This window comes from Rhea pennata, chromosome 31 (genome assembly GCF_028389875.1).
Source record: "Rhea pennata isolate bPtePen1 chromosome 31, bPtePen1.pri, whole genome shotgun sequence".
Taxonomy (NCBI): Eukaryota; Metazoa; Chordata; class Aves; order Rheiformes; family Rheidae; genus Rhea; species Rhea pennata.
Window position 1 is genome coordinate 647,052 of NC_084693.1, and position 17,516 is coordinate 664,567.

At 46.7% G+C, this 17,516-nt stretch overlaps 1 protein-coding gene across 4 annotated transcripts in view; it reads left to right on the forward strand.

Moving 5' to 3' along the window:
- Positions 1-17,516, forward strand: part of GATAD2B (GATA zinc finger domain containing 2B) — a 52,961-nt gene that overhangs the window by 29,805 nt on the left and 5,640 nt on the right. For all 4 annotated transcript variants that reach the window (XM_062597806.1, XM_062597807.1, XM_062597808.1 and 1 more), the window contains exons 2-8: positions 1,203-1,532; positions 7,949-8,078; positions 8,354-8,485; positions 8,852-8,983; positions 11,825-11,995; positions 14,102-14,417; positions 16,305-16,507. In XM_062597806.1, the coding sequence (XP_062453790.1) occupies positions 1,204-1,532; positions 7,949-8,078; positions 8,354-8,485; positions 8,852-8,983; positions 11,825-11,995; positions 14,102-14,417; positions 16,305-16,507 (1,413 nt within the window). In that variant the 5' untranslated portion in view covers position 1,203. The remainder of the gene's footprint in view (positions 1-1,202; positions 1,533-7,948; positions 8,079-8,353; positions 8,486-8,851; positions 8,984-11,824; positions 11,996-14,101; positions 14,418-16,304; positions 16,508-17,516) is intronic.

Genomic DNA, 17,516 nt, shown 5'->3' on the forward strand with positions numbered 1-17,516 from the left:
CCTTCAGCTCGTTCTTTATTGTCTGTCTCGTGTATTTAGCAAAATGTTTGTCTCTGCAGCTTGCGTCTTTCTGTGTGCTGTGCACCACTGTAAGCTGCTGGCATGCAGAACTCGGTGGAAAAAGCTGTCACTATTCTCACCATTCCTTCTTTCTATACTTGCTTTAAGTCTCTGCGTGGTTTGTCATCACCCCCACCCCAGTCTGTTCGTCAGTAAGCAAAGACCCCCCTGAGCTGGGGGGTCTGAGCAGCCCGTCAGAAACGGGCCCTGTTGGCAGGTGGAGATCTCTTGACTTTCTCGGAACTAGCTTCTTGCCAGCCTGGCCGCGGGGAGATGAGGTTATGATAGGCCCTGTGACGCGCCCCCCACCCTGCACATCTGTTAGCCGCGGGGCACTGCTGCACCTGGAGGAGGGGCAGGCTGTCAGTGGGGGGAGCAAGCGGTAAGAGTGGGTGGGGACCCTCTTGGTGTGTGAAACTCTGTAGTGAGAAGGTGCCTTGCATTCCTTACAGACTAGCAGGATCGCTTACCTGAAGAGCAGGTGACTACAGAAAAATGGCATGGCAGGGGGTTTTCTTTAGTTTAAAGAGGAAAAGTTGGCTGCCTGCCTCTCGTTAGAGGAAGATTTGAAATATTTGGCCCTCATCTGAGGAGCTTTTTTCAAAGAAAAAAGCATTTTGTCCCTCCCCACCACCAGAACCCCCTAAAATCTGATTTCCTTCACAGCACAGGCTGTGTGTCTGAATGATTTTAGTGTTTTTCAGCTTCTCTTTCTGGTAAGTCTTACTGTGCAGCAGCCAGCCGCCTTTTAATGTCGACTGAGGGATTGTGTCTCTGCTGTCAGGGGCTCCAGGGTGCTCTCACCATTCCGGTGTGTGCAGTTAATCTACACTGCTTGGGAAACTCCCTGTCTGGCTGGTTCAGGATTGGGAACAAAAGCACACAACGTGCTGTTAACAGGTTAATGCATGCACACGCGTGGGAGGTCAGTGCTCCAGGTGCCGCATCAGTGGTACACCCTTCCTGAGAAAGGAGAGCATAGAGGTCCACGCAGGCTGGGGGATGAAGCTGCATGGGGAATGCCCATGCACAGCTCTGCTCTTTGTCAAGATGTGATGTATGAGTTAGAGCAGGTCTGCTACAGCTGCTTTCTGTTTGTCATGATACTGATTTTTATTCTTTTGCTAACCTCTGCCCTGCAGGATGGACAGAATGACAGAAGATGCTTTACGCCTGAACCTCTTAAAACGGAGCTTGGACCAAGCAGATGACCGGGATGATGTCCTGGCAAAAAGATTGAAAATGGAAGGACATGAGGCGATGGAACGCCTGAAGATGCTGGCACTGCTGAAGAGGAAAGACCTCTCAGGCATTGATGTGCCCCATGAGCTCCCAGTGAAACAGGATGGTGTGAAAGTCTATGAAGAAAAGCTGAATGGGAGCCTTAGGCCCCATGGAGATGGCAGAACTGCAGGGAGGCCAGGGAAGGAAAACATTAATGATGAGCCAGTGGATATGAGTGCAAGGAGAAGGTAAGCACTGGATCACTAGAGTTTGCAGCTAGCATATTATTAATCCTCTCTTCAGCCAGATGTGAGATCCCAAGTCAGAAATTAAATCAACATTTCATGGTCCTGGAGACTCGGGAGAGTCTTCCTGGTATCTTGATGTCTGTGAGGTGCCTCTGGCTGAAATCTGACCAACAGAGGCTGCTATCCCAATAGAGTTTCTCTGGAAACATTCAGCACTGTACTTGTATTGTTTTTACTTCTGCTATCGTTCTTATTCTACCCCCAAAACAGATGGATGTTGTTTCTTCTCTTTCTTTATCCATGCGTTTAGTATGGTAAGTTTAAAATGGTTGGGTGGTAGCAACATAACCCCTGCCAGTGAGTGCGAAGGAGGAGGCATCCCACTCCAGTAAAAGTTTTTATTAACATCTACAAAAGTGACAGCTAAAGTCCTTTATTTAGCTGGCAGCCTAATGCAAGTGCATGGACAATCGCTCTCAAAGCTGACCCTGGCTGGGCTAGTGACTCTGAGAGGAAGAAGTAATTATTTTTCCCTGCTGAGCTTGAGACTGCTCATGAAAAGCAATTGCCTGAGTTACCAAGTGCTAGTGAGTTATGTCTGTTTCTGGGAGAAGCATTGGTATTCCTTGTGTTCTCTGTATTTGCATCCATCTGATGCACAGTGCACACACCTGATTTTTATCATGAGTGAACTCTAGCTACTTCTTCAATCAACACCTGCAGTCATGTTCTGTGCAAAGGAGTGCAAGTTTGTAGAGCCATAAGGAGAACTTGTGCTATGCAGCATTAATGCGTTCTGCCTCTTTGTTTTTGTTTTGCTTCTCTTTGAAGGGAGAAAGAAACAAATGTTAAATTACTTTGTTTTTCTACTTGATTTGGATACTGACTCAATCTAGACTTGGCAAACAGGCTAAGCAACTGAACGGAGGAGTCCTACTTGAACTAAGCACAGTGTTGGACCTTCCTGTGGTGTTTTCTTGATACTTTAAATGAATGACAGCACTTTGAGGAACCAGGTGCTTGCAGTGACTTGGAGTGAAGTGTGTTTAAAAGAGGCAGTAGTAGTTCCTTTGCAGAGATGCAACCTGCAGTGACAGAAGCATTTTTTGCAGGCCGGTCAGATGCCAGTGTCCCAGCTGGCTGGATATATCTTTGCATGTGGTCTGGAAGGTTGGCTTCTTTAGCAGAAATGCTTTACATGTTAGGGCAGGATTAATTCCTCTTCATAGCTCCTTTAAAGATGCCTTGTTTAGTGAAAGGACAGGTGTTGCCAGCATTGTTTGTTCTCAGTCTCTTTTCTTCAAGTTGAAAGGAACTGTATTGTGATTCTGGAAAACTTAAGTTGTCTTGATTGCTATATTGTATGGGGTTTTTTTTTTTTGTGTGTTGATGGTAGCTTTTGGATAAAGACAGTGTGCTTTCTGAATGTCTGGGGGCTCCTTTCCTAACTGGAAAGGAGCCTACCTAACTGTGCAGGTGGTAGAAGGGGGCTTTGAAGGCAAAGATTTTCTGCTGTTGCAGTGTGTGGGTACATCCTAGCGTATTGTATGTTATAGAGGATTAATGCCTTCATTGACACTTACTTATTTGTCAAATTCTGGCTTGTAGAGAATCAGAAGTGGTGAAGAGACCTGAAGTTCCAGAAATGGGAAGGAGAATATCGCTTATATTTTTTTTTTTTAATGAAAATATGTGGCTTAACTCAGTCCAGTTGCCTGTGCCATTGGTTTAGCCTCTTAAAATATGATGAACTGTATGTGGTCAGGCGGAAACATTGTTGTAGTATTCCAGGGTGTGATACTTGTGCACTCGTGGAAGCATTCAGATAAAAGCAACACCCTTCTTGAGCATGCAAGGTTTATTCATGTCCTGTTGCAAGTGTAATGTTGTGATGGTGCACTTTTTAAAAGTGCAGTTCTCCAAAGCAGCCCTGCAGGAGCAATGGCCAGATGTGAGCGTGTTGCGCAGTCTTGCTGTCCTGCTAAGCTGCACCTTTGCGCATAGCTGGTCTGTTCACTTAAGGTTAGTGTTGTTCTGTAGTTCGAAGGCGAGGGTGGCCAGTGTGGCCTGGTGAAGGTGGACCCAGGAATCGCGAGTTCCTGTCGCAGCTCTCTGGCTCGCTTGCTTTGCAGCTTTTGTGTGAGACTGAGTGTGTGCAATGCAGGTAACATTCAGTCACTTCACATATGTTTTTAGGCTAGAGGTGTTAAATGGGGGTAGGAATGGAGATGGCTCTGAGTAAGTTACTACATGGATTTTCTTCCTCCTGAAGAAATAACGAGCAGGCCTCTGGCATGGAGGAGCACTGTCTGTGTGCTGACATCACGCCTAAAATTGTTCAGTTGAGTTGCTTCAGTGTTGTACAAGAAGCAGAGAATCTAGTCAGACGCTGGAATTGGACATAGATACGTGCCACATGGAAGGTAGCCATGTTGCCTTGGGTCAAATTCTTGAAATCCTGAATTTCTCATAATATATATTGTTTCAAGGAAAAGTTGGGGATGAAAGATGTAACCATGAGAAGACGGCTGCCTTCAGAAATAAGTGGTGTTTCCAATTCAATCAGCCTTAAGAAGAGGGAGAAGAAAACTGCCAGAAGTTTTGAAATAATTTAGCATGAAAGTGTCTAGCAATAGAAATTTGATTTGGTAATATTTGACTTTGCTAAGCAGTCATTATATGATATGATAATATATTGATCTTATATGATAAGGGGTCGTTATGCTAGAGGAGCTCTCTTGGGGAAGGTGCTTTTCACCTTTGTCTGCCTCCTGCATCATCAGTGTAGCTTTTCTTCCAGTAGTTTTGTTGTAATTATGCCCTTGCCTTGACAAAAGTAAATAAAACAATGCTGACATATCCAGCAGCTCTTTGCAGATGGCCCTGTTTTCTCCTGTCTGGCTTTAATGTTGGCTTTTTTTGTCAACGGAATGTAAATAAAACAGCCCAGACCTATCTCAATACTTGTCCAAAATACTCACTAGAAGCAGTAGTGGCAGCCTGCATTTAGGCAAGGTCTGAACTAAAATGCAGATCTTGATTGCTCTGGGCATACTTGAGATGCGCCCAGAGATGGAAGGGGACTCTCCAGGAGCAAGAAAAACTGTTGTAGGTGGAGGCAGCCATGAAGTGTGGATAGGCTCTTTAACAGCTCCCCAACGTGTCACACTGCCCGCGTTTTCTCTCGTAGAGGGAGCTGTGGCTGGAGCTGAACGAGGTGCTAGAGGTGGCCTTGGAACTGGCGGCTGCCAGGTAACATGCAGGTTTTGTCCGGCAAGGGCTCTGGTCAGGTTCAGGTCACTGCATTGGCATGGTGAGTCTGAGGTGTCGGTGGCTTTACTCAACAAAAAGCTCAGTGTTTAATCAGCTTTAGCCCGTCTCTTCCAAGTCTTGTAGCAGTTTTGGGTGCTGTCGCTCAAAGCAAGCACGTCCGAGATCCACATCAAAACACGCCGTTTCCTACTAGCGACTGCCCCGCGTGATGCAGCGCTGTGCGCAAAGCCCTGGCTGTTGTGAGTCGCGATCGGCCGTGAAGGGAGAAGGGACCTTTGGTGCTAGCAGAAGCCTGACGTGGTTTATTTTTGACCTATAACACTTGGAATACCACAGAGCCTCTTGTCCAAACCCTTGGTCATCAAGTATTGACACTTGAAACCTGATCTGGGGAATGGTCGCTGTGAGATCCCCTGGGATACTCGGTTGATTGCGAGGGTGAATTTGTTTCAGAGCAGTTTTGTGTATAGATGGACCATAAGCAATCGTTTGGAAGTAGGCATTTGGGGTAGCTAGGAGCAGGATCCCACTAAAGCACCATTGGGGATGGACAACTCGAGGGCTGTCTCGCGTTCGTCACGGAGGAGCTTTTGTTCTCAGCTGGCTGAATGTGAAAGTCTCGATGCAGATTCGTTTGCCTGGTCTGGATTGCGTTGACTTTATCTGCATAGGCTGTTCTGGGCCTTCTCTGCCAACTGTGCTGCTAGGGCACGGGCTGTGCAGCCAGCTAGAAATTCAGTCAGGAGCTGTCAGAAGCAAGTGTCCCTTGCTTAGAGGTGTGCCCCGAGGCTTGCACCCAGAGACGGCGTCTTGGACAGGCCAGCTGCGGGGAACCGAGGGGGACTGGCAAGCCATAAGGCACAAACAGATTGCAGGAATGAGCCGGGCAGGCGGCGCGTGCAGCACGCAAGGTTTTGAACACCAGAAGCTTTGTTCTTAGCTACGCGAGGTGACTGAACGCGTATAAAATATGGAGGCAGATTGTGAAACACGTCCTCCTGCTCTGCACAGCTCTCCAGCTCCTTGGTTGCTGAGGCGTGGCCCATCTTTCTGTCTGTCCGTGCTGCTCGCCGAGTGGCAACCATTCAGGCTGGGGTTGGCCACGGCCTCTGCCTCTCTGGGAGGCACCAGCTTTCCTCCTGCCTCTGCAGAGCTGAGGAATTGTTCCCACAGCTCCGCAGAGGGAGCAGCAGTTCAGAAGCTCCTGGTTTGGATCGTGTATGCAGTGTCCTTAGGGTACTGAAATAAGATTTATAAAAGAGGAGGATATCCAGTGATCAAAAGATGCTATGTTCATATGACACTTTAGGTCTGTAATGGCCCACAAAGAGGTTATTGAGGACTCTAATATGTGTAGAAATATCATGCAGAGCAGTGTCCCCAGTTCTTTTGGGCTGAGCAAAGTGGTTTTGTGCTTTTTTGTTGTTGTTTTAGTTTTTGTGGATGCTTTGGAACCATGTTGCTGGGGGCATTTCCCTGGATGAGCAGCCACCCACAGACTCTTTTGCACCAATGGAATTTGCAGTGGACAAACCACCCTCATCTTACAGGGCTTATTAACTCTGTTGGAGCTGGCAGAGAGCTTGTCTTAGCGCAGTAAATCATGTGGACATCGCTTGTCATGACTGTAGCATGCAGAGCAGCAAAGGTTGCTTCCAAACTTGCTCATCCAGCAGCATTGGAGATGTGCAGGAGTGAGAGCAAACCAGTCTTGAATGTCTTCTCCTGTCCCAGACTGGACTTTGTGCTCTGGCTGTTCAGGACGGTCAGGCCTGTACTGCTAACACAGAACTTAAACTTTACTGTCTGCCACCTTTGACAAGTTCTTTATGAGAAATGAGGGGTGAGCTGGTCAGTAGGGACAGGGAGGAGGAGGCAGCTAAGCAACACTGATGCTCAGAAGGGCCTACAAAGGCGGCTGCAGTGGTGAGAAGCTGAAGCTGCTGAGCGGTCTTGCTGAACTGCTGCTACACCAAGGGCTCTGCGAAGCCAGCTGGCTGTGCGGGATGCGATTCTTGCTTGGGGCAGAGCTTTCTATAACTTTTGCATAAAAGCCTCTGTGAGCCATGTGTTTGGCTCTTAATGTCCTGTCTGAATTCAAAGCCTTCAGAGTAGTCAAGCCTGGGAATTTGGATCCAGCTTCGTACTTCCGTCTGAGTTTTCAAAGCTAGGAGTTTCAGATAAGATAATCTGTGCATCTCTTCCCTCCCCCTGCAGCCTCAAACCAAAGACCTTCCAGCTACTCTGCAGAGCGATAAGTCTGTCTGCCTCTGTGGCAACATGCCTGATACCTTTATAGCTACGGTTACTGCTTATACTGGGCTATTTAGCATTTTTCCAAGGCTCTCCAAGCACTACTGCGTTAAACTGGTGATAGTTAAAGGGTTTCTATTAGTGTCTCCTTACTCTGAATGATGCCACAATGAAGGATGCAGTGCTTGGATATTGCTGGATGACAGCATTGATTTTCCAGTGATGAGCTGTTGTAGCTGCTGCTCCTATCATCTACTGATTTCTAGGTCACAGTTCAATTGGATCTTTTGACTCTGTGCAGGATATTTTTTCGGATTTTTTCCTTTACAGATGACCTTTTGAAATAGAATTGTGTTAATATGGTTTTGGAATATTTACATTTTTGTTAAACTGAGAACGTACACCATTCTTATCTCAAGCATCGTGCAAGTAGTGGTGATCTCTTTGAGTAGGTACAAACAATAACAGGCAAAAGTATCCATGCAGTTATGCTTGCCCGTTCTCTCTTATCTCAGCACCTGGTTGCAGTTGTCTCTTCCTATTTGGTTACTATATAGCTTGTTATTAACACATGGATAGACCTGTCTCAGAAAGGGTTTGTATCACATGTTTGATTACCTTGCACTTAGAGCAGTCCACCTTTTATCCTGGTGAAGAAAACATTTTGAAAGAGCTTTTTCCATTCCAGCTATGATTGCTTGTGAGCAGCTTTTCCTTCTCTGAAGCTGGGGGGGGGGTTGGGGTCGCTCATGTTTGTCGTCTCAGCAGATGTAAATAGAAGTGCCAAACTCCAGTGTGGATCAGTGGTGGAGGGGAGTTTCCAACTCCAAGGTTTGCTATTCATGCTTTGATGTTGTGGCTCATTCTTTTTTCTTTGTTTTGTTATGCAGTGACCAGGACAGGGGTCGATTAACCCCTTCACCAGATATAATTGTCCTCTCTGATAATGAGGCCTCCAGTCCCCGTTCCAGCTCTCGTATGGAAGAAAGACTTAAGGCAGCAAATCTTGAAATGTTTAAGGTAAGGAATTTCTCAGTTGCTCTCAGGAAGAGTGATAGTTGCTACAGAGGGGAGCCCTTCCACTGTGAAGGGAGTGCTTTCGAGGGACTCGGGTGCTAAGGGGGCTTTCTGAACAACACAGTGGCTTCTGACCGTGATGGTCCAGCCATTAAGGTCCAGTTGTACGTAGTACAAATTCCTGGCTCGTTCGATGCTTCCTGATGCTCTCTTGCTACCAATCCATGGCAGCATGTTTCAGTTTGGTAAGTTTTGAATGATTTTCTGGGTGTTTGCAGGGCAAAAGCATAGAGGAGCGACAGCAGCTTATCAAACAGCTTCGGGATGAATTACGACTGGAGGAGGCCAGACTTGTGTTGCTGAAGAAACTGAGGCAAAGTCAGCTGCAAAAGGAGAATGTGGTGCAGAAGGTGAAGCTCTGAGCAGCATCATTGGGGCTGGACTGTGGGTGGTAGCTACTTAGGCTTGTGAAAGGCTGTTAGCAGACCCATGCTAAAGACTCGCTCTGTTGGTGTTGGGCCTTCTTTTACTCCATTGTTTTTAGTAGGCACTTGTTCTGATGCCAGTGAGTGATATTACTGTAGTGTGGCTGTAGCAAATCCATAGCCTAGCCCAGCTTGCTGACCTTGAGGTCAGCTGAGAGGGTAAATTTGTGCAGCTCTGAAGTATTAGTATTTGATTTATCATTGATTAGGCTAGTCAGCATTGGGTCTGTCAATGGATTTCTTTCCTGAGCACTATGTGTTGATGCTGGTATTCATTCTCTCCCAATCTAGACTCCTGTTGTCCAGAATGCAGCGTCTATTGTCCAGCCATCTCCTGCTCATGTGGGACAGCAGGGACTGTCCAAGCTTCCCTCCAGGCCTGGAGCTCAGGGGGTTGAGCCTCAGAACTTAAGAACATTACAGGTGAGCCTTCCTGATGTTATTTTCTGTTAATGCAGCCTTTTTGTTTAAAGGACTATAATTCTGCTTGGTGCATGCATAATGCTGCACATTTGTGTCTGCACAATTGAAATGAATGCATCTGTTGCATTGAAGTCAGTTGTCCCAACTGACTGAGATCCTTTTTCCAAGAGGAAGATAAAAGTTGGTGATTCTCAATACTCTAAATAGAACAGTCTGTCTTGTGTGGTCACAAAGCCACGGAAGTAAAAGCAGTGACCACTGTTAGAGACCAGATAACTAGATTAGGCTGCAGTCCTGATGTTTTACAGTTGATATGGGAAAATCTCTTTACAGGTAAAGTAGTTTTCAAAGCTGATGATCTGAGACTGAGGCATATCCTTGATACTTTGTGCCTGTCCCAGATTTTTCCCCTTTTGGTTTCATAATGCATGATGTGAATGTGGTGGTCTGGTTGGTACTCTGCCACTTCAGAAGTGGTAGCTTTTCAGTAGAGAAGTTTGGAGGTTAATACTGTCAATAATGCAGGGTCACGTGAGATGAAAGGGGTTAATTTGTTGAAAAGGTGATGGTGATAACCCTGAAAAAAGTTGTCTGCTGCTTGATAATGCATACAAAGTGCCAGTTGTGGGCTTACAGGAAGAAAAGTTTTAGCTTGCACTTAGCAGCAGAACAAGTGGTCAGCAGAACTGTGTTTTGAGACAGTGCAGGATGGCCAGAGGAAGATGGTGAAGAAAAATGCAAACAAAACATGCAATTGAAGTGTTTACCTTCTTTGGGAAAGTACTATAGACAAAGCAGGGTGCTGTCTGACACGGATACCTTTCTGTATGTGTGCTGGAAGAATGCTAATTCTAGATGTCACAGTTGTTTAATGTTGCACAGATAAACAAAAAGCCAACAGTATGAGCTCACTGGAAGGAGGGCACTCAGTGTGTGTGTGGAGTGCGGTGTTTACGCTAATGAGTGATAGAGATTTTTTTTTTTCTTGGCACTTCATCCAGCTCTGCTGTAAAGCATGGAGTTCCTTGCCATCTTGAGGCTCTCTCTCCTACCCCCTCCCCAAGTATTCCTGTTTGCTAGCTGATAACTTCAGGCAAAACAGCCCTGCTCTGTTGGAGGTGCTCTTGAATCTGGGTTGAATGCACGCTCCTTCAGGAGGAAGCCCTGCGTGCTGCTCTAGGCATGCATTCCTCATAGCCTGGTCAAGGTAGCTGCTTAAAAAGTGCCCTTAGACTGGGGTTACCTTGAGTAGCTACAGGATCTAAAACTATTTGCAAAGTTGCACTTTGCTCTTTGCCTGCACTGGGTTGGAGATAGTGTGGTGTGTTCCCTGTCGTTAGACCCGGTTCAGGTTTGGACTTGAGCAGGAGATGAACTGTAGTGGTTTGCCTTGGCAGAGCCTTAGCAAGATTCTCAACCTGAATGAATGTCTTCAGTGGAAAAGCAGAGCTCCAGAGCATTGCAAAATGCACTTTAGTCTTTTATCAGGAGACTGGCAGTTGCCTTTCTTTGATTGTGTGTTAGAATATACAAAGTTCCAGGGATGCACTTGGGAAGCAGCAATCCATCACATGCTGGCAGAGAGCTAGGAAGATGGTGTCTGGGAATTGTGTGAAGTAATCGAGGTGATACTCCAGCGTCTAAATGCCTGTAGCTTTCTCTCATGCTTTTGCTAAAGACTTCCATTTTGATCTTACTGATCATTTACTCCCCTGTTAACCATCTCTCTTGTTTGGGACATTTGTTTTCTTTGCTATGGCAACGATTCTGGGGTCAAGTCTATTGTGACTTCGCAGTGGGATCAGACTGGTAAAGGAAATGAGCTTTAATGAAGGAGGAAATACATTGTTTGCACAGTCTTTGTGAAAGTTCTCTTGTGTGTGACAATGAGGACCTTCATGAAGAACAAGTAGGAAAAAAATTGTCAGCCATGAGATGTTTAAAATCTTAAATTTTTTTGACAAAAAGTTCTAGTCTTTCTGCCTGATGTTTTCCTTTTTGAACCATTATGGTGATGTTCAGAAATGTGAAGAACTTGTTCTGAGCCATGTATATTACGTGAAGCATGGGCAGGTCTCCTGGTCTCAACCTGTGGTCAGTTGGCTGTAATCATTGTATCATATTTTTGACTATGTGATTTCCACACTGCAATTCAAGATTTATAATGTATCTCTGTGTTCCTGTACTGAAGGCAAAACCCATCTTCCTGTTAGTTGGAAGTCTTTAATCGTTTTGCTCTCAGTTCAGGCACCATTGCAAGCATTGTGAATTCTAGCACTTGCTTTTAATCTTTTAATAGCTTTTGTGTAGCTGGCAAACTACCTGCTTTTTTTTTCTTCTTCTTGCCTTTTTTTGCCTTTTTTTCCTCTTCCTCTTCTCCTTGCATTTTTACATATTGATCAAATGAATTTGGTTTGTTTTTAATGCAGAGGGTTTGAAATGTAGGCCATGGAAGTGTGTCTTGGGATGCTTCAGGAGATGAAAATTCTCAGCCTAGACCATGGAGGTCCTGTTTCTAGTAAGCTGGTTGGCTACTTGGAAGTGATTGTTTCCAAGTATCATTGCATGAAATTCCAACCTCTTTACAAAAAATATGAGTATGTTAATCTGAGAAGCCCTTGTTACAGGCAAAATGGAACAAGGTTATTTGAATAACAATTAGATGAAAAATTGTGTTCAGTTCTTCAAGTGGTATCTCAGTAGGCCACGCTGCAAGGTAACTTGGATTACAGATTATTGGAAATGCTCAGTTGTTGCAGAACCAGATCAGGGAACTAAAAATCCTGGTTTGACTCGAGACTTTCTTTCTGTTTTCCTATTTCTTGTTTCCTTTCTTAACAGGGTCACAGTGTCATTAGGTCTGCCACAAATACGACTCTGCCCCATATGCTTATGTCACAGCGTGTGATTGCTCCCAACCCTGCCCAATTACAAGGGCAGCGTGTTCCTCCTAAACCTGGCCTCATCCGCACTACAACTCCAAGCATGAATCCAGCCATCAACTACCAACCGGTAGGTTACTTCTGCTGCCAGTTTTGGTCTTAGTTGCATGGTGGGTTGGTACGAAAGGAAAAGAGGAAGGGCCTTATGAGTCTGATTAATCCTATGGAGATGTTCAGAGCTCAGAACAAAGACATTAGAGTGAAGCTTGCAGATGGAAATATATCTGAAGCGTAGACAAAGACAAATGTTCATTGAAAGAATGGAACAATAAATAAATGAAAAACTTCCTATTGTGGAGCTGCCAGCTACCAAAGTGATTGTTCATCAAAACTAAACACAAGACTAGTCTCCTGCTGAAATGACAGTTCTGAAGACCCTAGTGAAGCGGTGAATAGTTACGAGAAGGTCTAGTTGCTCTTTCTGTAGGTGTGTAGTCAGTAGTGTGTCAGTAATGAGTTGTGGGGTTTCTTTTTATGCTTCTGACAGAAGTGTGCAGTAAACTCCTTGCAATCTGGGAGCAGGACACTTAAAACTATTCTTTCAAAAGTCAGACCATTTAAGACTGTGAATGGAGAGGAATAGTGTTTTCTAGTTCTAGCACTGGCCGCCTCAATGCTGCATAGAGCCATAAAATTTTTCTCTTGCATTACTCTTTCCTGTTGCTTGTTCATCCAGGAATTGTGCTTGCCCCGTTGCCCCATTACTGTCCTGAGAGCTTGCTTCTGGGCCTGAGCATACTGACTTGTTTCCTGGGATGTGTTTCCCTCTTCTCTGTTAGTCTTTGTTCCTTGTCCCAGGCTGTAATGTTTGTCTGAGATGCCTCATGTTCACATAGGGCCAGGTTAACAACCACTGTCGATTCCTGTTAAGGTTAGTTAAATGGCTTAAGAGCTAGCTAATTTGTCCCAACAATGGTATAGTACAAACTTGTAACTTGTACGAACCTGTATAGCACAAAATTATAAACGGGACTATACAACAATTCAGAAGTCTTGCATCTAAGCAACTATCAAACAAATCTAATTACATGTTTGATTGATACACTTGTTTTTAAGTTCATTGGTGTTAATTTATCATCTTTTTGTTTAAGTCTGCATCAGTTACCCCTGATCAGCTCTGCCATTATTTTGCCTGCTCCTATGTCAGGTTAACAGGTTTAGGATTAGTTTGGTTGTCTGCCTCTTCTTCCCAATTAGCAAAGCATTAGCAGTATTCTATTCAGTCAGGTTTCCCCCCACCACCACCACTTTCTAATCTTTTATGTATTGTTCTTGATCACCATGAGGTTGTCGCCTCAGCCTTGGTAATTGACACTGTTTGAATTGCTGAGTGAATTTGTGGCTGTTTGGGATTTTCCCCTTTGCATGCACTAAAATGTTCATACCCCAAGAAATAGGCAGGATACATGAAAGGCAGGCAGCAGCCGTGTCGGTGCTTACATAGGTTGCAGGCTGATGGCTTCGTTTCACAAAAGACTACGGAAGCTGCATCATCAGGTCAGCAGAAGTCTGTGTGCTTTGTTACTGTCATGTGCCAGAGGAATCCAGGGACTGAGAATCCAAGCGAACGGAGGATGCAGAAGAAAGCTACTGGAAATGGAAGAGGAGGGAGTTGGCACATTCTGAGCACCTGTGTGGGAGGGGATGGACACCATCTGGCAGTGGGGATGCTGCTTGGGTGTGTGCCAGATCAATGAAGCAAAAGGTGGAGGAGCATAACTTGACAGTGAACAATGGTGCCAGCAAGTGAATCACAGCGCTTGGTGCTGCCTACACGCCACACGAGGCTGACGCTGGGTCCTGAGCGCCGGCCCAGGCTGGGCTCTGTACACACATTCCCTAACTGTTGAACTCCTTTGGCTGCTCTGGATGCCGAGTCTCTTCTGTGCTGATTTTATTGCATCCCAGGTCCTTGACTCCCTGGCATCGGTGTTGCTGATGACTTTATTGTAGAGCCCGAGGCGTACTCCCTGCTCTTGGATCCTCGCATGGCTCCTGTCTCCCTAAGTCCCCTTGGTAATGTTCATGGGCAGAAGGGGGATTGTAAGAAAGCTATCTGGCTTCTCCAAGCTACCTTTCATATCTCAGCCATAGCAAGGGACAATATTGAGCACAAGTCTCTCTTCTGGCATAGATGTCAGACTTGTATTAATCCTCATCTCCTCTTTCTCTGCAGCAATCAAGTTCTTCTGTTCCTTGCCAGCGTACGTCGTCTTCAGCCATCTATATGAATCTTGCCTCTCACATCCAGCCTGGCACTGTGAACAGGGTGTCGTCTCCACTCCCCAGCCCCAGTGCTCTGAATGATGCTGCCAATTCGCAGGCAGCTGCCAAGCTTGCCCTGCGCAAGCAGCTGGAAAAGACACTGCTGGAGATTCCACCCCCAAAGCCGCCTGCACCCCTGCTTCACTTCCTGCCCAGCGCAGCCAACAGCGAGTTCATCTACATGGTGGGGTTGGAGGAGGTAGTACAAAGTGTTATCGACAGCCAAGGTAAGCTCTGGGGAGATGAAGTGGTGAGCTTTCTCTGCTGCTGAGACCACACGTAGTCCTGCTGTCAGACCTCTGCGTTCTGTTTTGACACTGACAATGCAATATCATGTCATCTCTTTTGAATCCCCTCTGTTGCTTTGCAAAACACTCAAATCTGTGGCTCAGGCTGTAAAGAGAATGGTTTCTACTCTTGCATAGCTCTGGACTCTTCCTTCTTGCTGCAGTTTTTTCTAATCTAAGAGTATGGTCATCTCTGCCACGAGCGAGCTGTGCGACTGCCGACCCCTGCGGGCATGGAGCCTGTCTGACGGCACTGTGCTGCCTGGCTCTGCCAGCTAGGAGCGTGGGGAGAGCCTCTCCCAGCAGCAGCCTTGATGTGTGGAGCCTGCAGCCAGCTCCAGGAGCAGCCAGTGCCCTGGGGCTCGTGGGGCAGCACAGCCTGCCTCGCTGGAGCTGTGCCCTAGGGAGGGGTCTTTGGGCAGCTCCCTCTCCCTGGATGTTTTGGAGCTGAAATGCAAAAGTTGTGGAAGCCCTGCTGAGCCGTGATTGCTCAGAGATGCCCTGTCTGGCCGCTGCTCCTGCCCCTGCAAAAGGGGCTCTCGCGAGCAGCCTGCCTGCTGCAGTGCCGCCTCCTGAAACACGGTTTGAACAGCACCTCGCCCTGGCGCCCGTTACCATGGGAACGGGAAGAGTAGCCGGTGGCCGAGTTGTAGGAACTTGGTTATGTAAATTCCCCGGTGGCATTTTGGGGACAACATCTCCCGCAGAGAAGGGAGGAGAGGCTGTGAAGCAGCCGTGGTGGGTGCCCAGGGATGAGGCTTCCAGGGTAACAGTGCTCTGGACAGGAGGCTCCTTACAACAGTCCCCCAGTGAGATTTACCGTGCCAGGGCTGCGCTGTGGCTGCTGTTACTGCTGCTGAACTACTGCTGTGGAGCTAACAGCTCTCAGCTGGATTTTGGAGGATTTTAGCCCTTGGAAACCCCACCAGCGCTCACCTTGCTGCTCTGTTGGCATTGTAACCTCCCAGCTAAGCTGGACTGAGTCTCTGCTCTTTCACTTTTATTCCAGCACAGAATAATTGAGGTGAAGGGATCTCTGGTCCAATCCCATGCTCAAAGCAGGGCCATCTTCAAAGGAAGGGGCAGGTTGCTGAGAGCCTGCTCTCCCTCCTTCCCCCCCAGTCTCAGTGTCAAACCATGCTTTGTGAATGGTTGGGGTTTTTTGCATCCAGTTGGTATTTCCCTTGCTTCAGCTTGTGGCTGCTGCCTCTTGTCCTTTCGCTTGTCCTTTCGTGTTGCTCTGAAAAGAGCCTGGCTCTGTCTTCTCCACACCTTGCAGAAGACCACAGTTAGCTTCTTCCTTTAACCTTCTCTTCTTTGGGCTAAAGAAATGCTGTCAGCCTCTCCTTGTATGTTATGTGCCCCAGCTTTCTGGCCATCCCGGTGGCCCTTCAGTGTCCTCTCTCCAGTTTGTAAACATCCCTTTTGTACTGGGAGTGCAAACTTGGACATAGCACTCCAAGCACAGCTTCAGAAGGGCTGAGTAGAGGGGAATAATCTCTTCTCTTAATTGTTTGGTGCTCTCTTGCTGATATACCGCCCACTGTGTAGTTAACCTTCCCTGCTGCAGGCATGCACTGCAGACCTATCTCCTGACTAGCAGGACCCCCAGCTCCTTTTTTTGTAGAGCTGCTCCCCATCTACTTGGTCCCCAGATTTTGCTGCACCCCATGGTTGTTCTGTCTCTGGTGTAGGACTGCTCATGTTTCTCTCCGTAGACACAGAGCTGTGTTATTCCAGCTCTCGCCCACAGTGAATTGAAGTGAAGCTGTCCTGAGAGAATCTGTTTATATGTTGGCCTTAACTCTGCTTTATGGTGACTTTCAGGGAAAAGCTGTGCATCCCTCCTGCGTGTGGAGCCCTTTGTCTGTGCTCAGTGCCGCACTGACTTCACCCCTCACTGGAAGCAGGAGAAAAATGGGAAGATCCTGTGTGAGCAATGCATGACTTCCAATCAGAAGAAGGCACTGAAGGCAGAGCACACCAACCGACTGAAGAACGCCTTTGTGAAAGCTTTGCAGCAGGAGCAGGCAAGTACACAGCCCTTCCAGCTGCATGGCAGAACACGCTTGCTCCAGGAAAGCCTGGGTAGTCTCCAGAGGAGCCAGCCTGAACGTGGGTTCCCAGATCTGCTGCTCCTGTCCCTTTGGGTGCCTCCAAACAGCTGTGTGCAGCTCTTCAGTATGCTGTGGTGATTTGGGTTCCTCTTGCATTGGTGTAGGGAGTTTCAGTTCTCCATTAGGATGCCCAGCCTTGGTACAGCATGTAAAGCTTTTAACAGATGCGATGCAATGCTGGCGCTAACTGTCAAGCAGCGCTCGCTCCTGCGGTGAGTGAAGCATTGCAAGAGTGGCTGCTCCTTTCCCTTTGTGTGTGTGGTATGTTTTCCCCGCTGGATTTGTAACTCATTCCATTGACAGCAGTAGGAGGCCGAGTGGGTTGAAAACTGAGTCAGGACAGCTGGCTTCTGTTCCTACTTTTGCCACGGACTTCCTGGAACTCTCAGGAAGTCACTTAACCGCTTGCTGCCTGTTCACTTGTCTGTAAAACTGGGGGAATCTGATAAATTGATGTTGGAGAAGGTGTTCAGAAGCTGTAGGATATCACAGGAATAAACCCAAAATCATCATTTGTGAACTATGAAAACTAAATGTGAAGTGGAATCTGACTGCTGGCAAATAGGACAGGCCTGTTTTGGAGTAAGAAGAGTCATTATCTTTGGGCTGTATGTAGCAAGAGAGTGCAGAGATAAAAAGCTGTTCATGTTGGCTGTAGCAAGACCACAATTCCAGTAACACCTTGGAAAAGCAACAGAGTTTTAAGTGGGTATCAAGACTTCAAATAAACCAGTGATTGCACAGTATGAGTAGGACAGGCTGTGGGAGGAACCTACTTTCACCTTCTCCTAAAATACTACCTGCTATAATCTGTGTCAGTGTCTTGTTGGTCTGTTCATGGCACCAGAGGGGTCAGCTCCGACCTGGTTGGTACAGGTGGGAATTGATGTATGATTCCTAACTCCCTGCATTGCTATTGCAG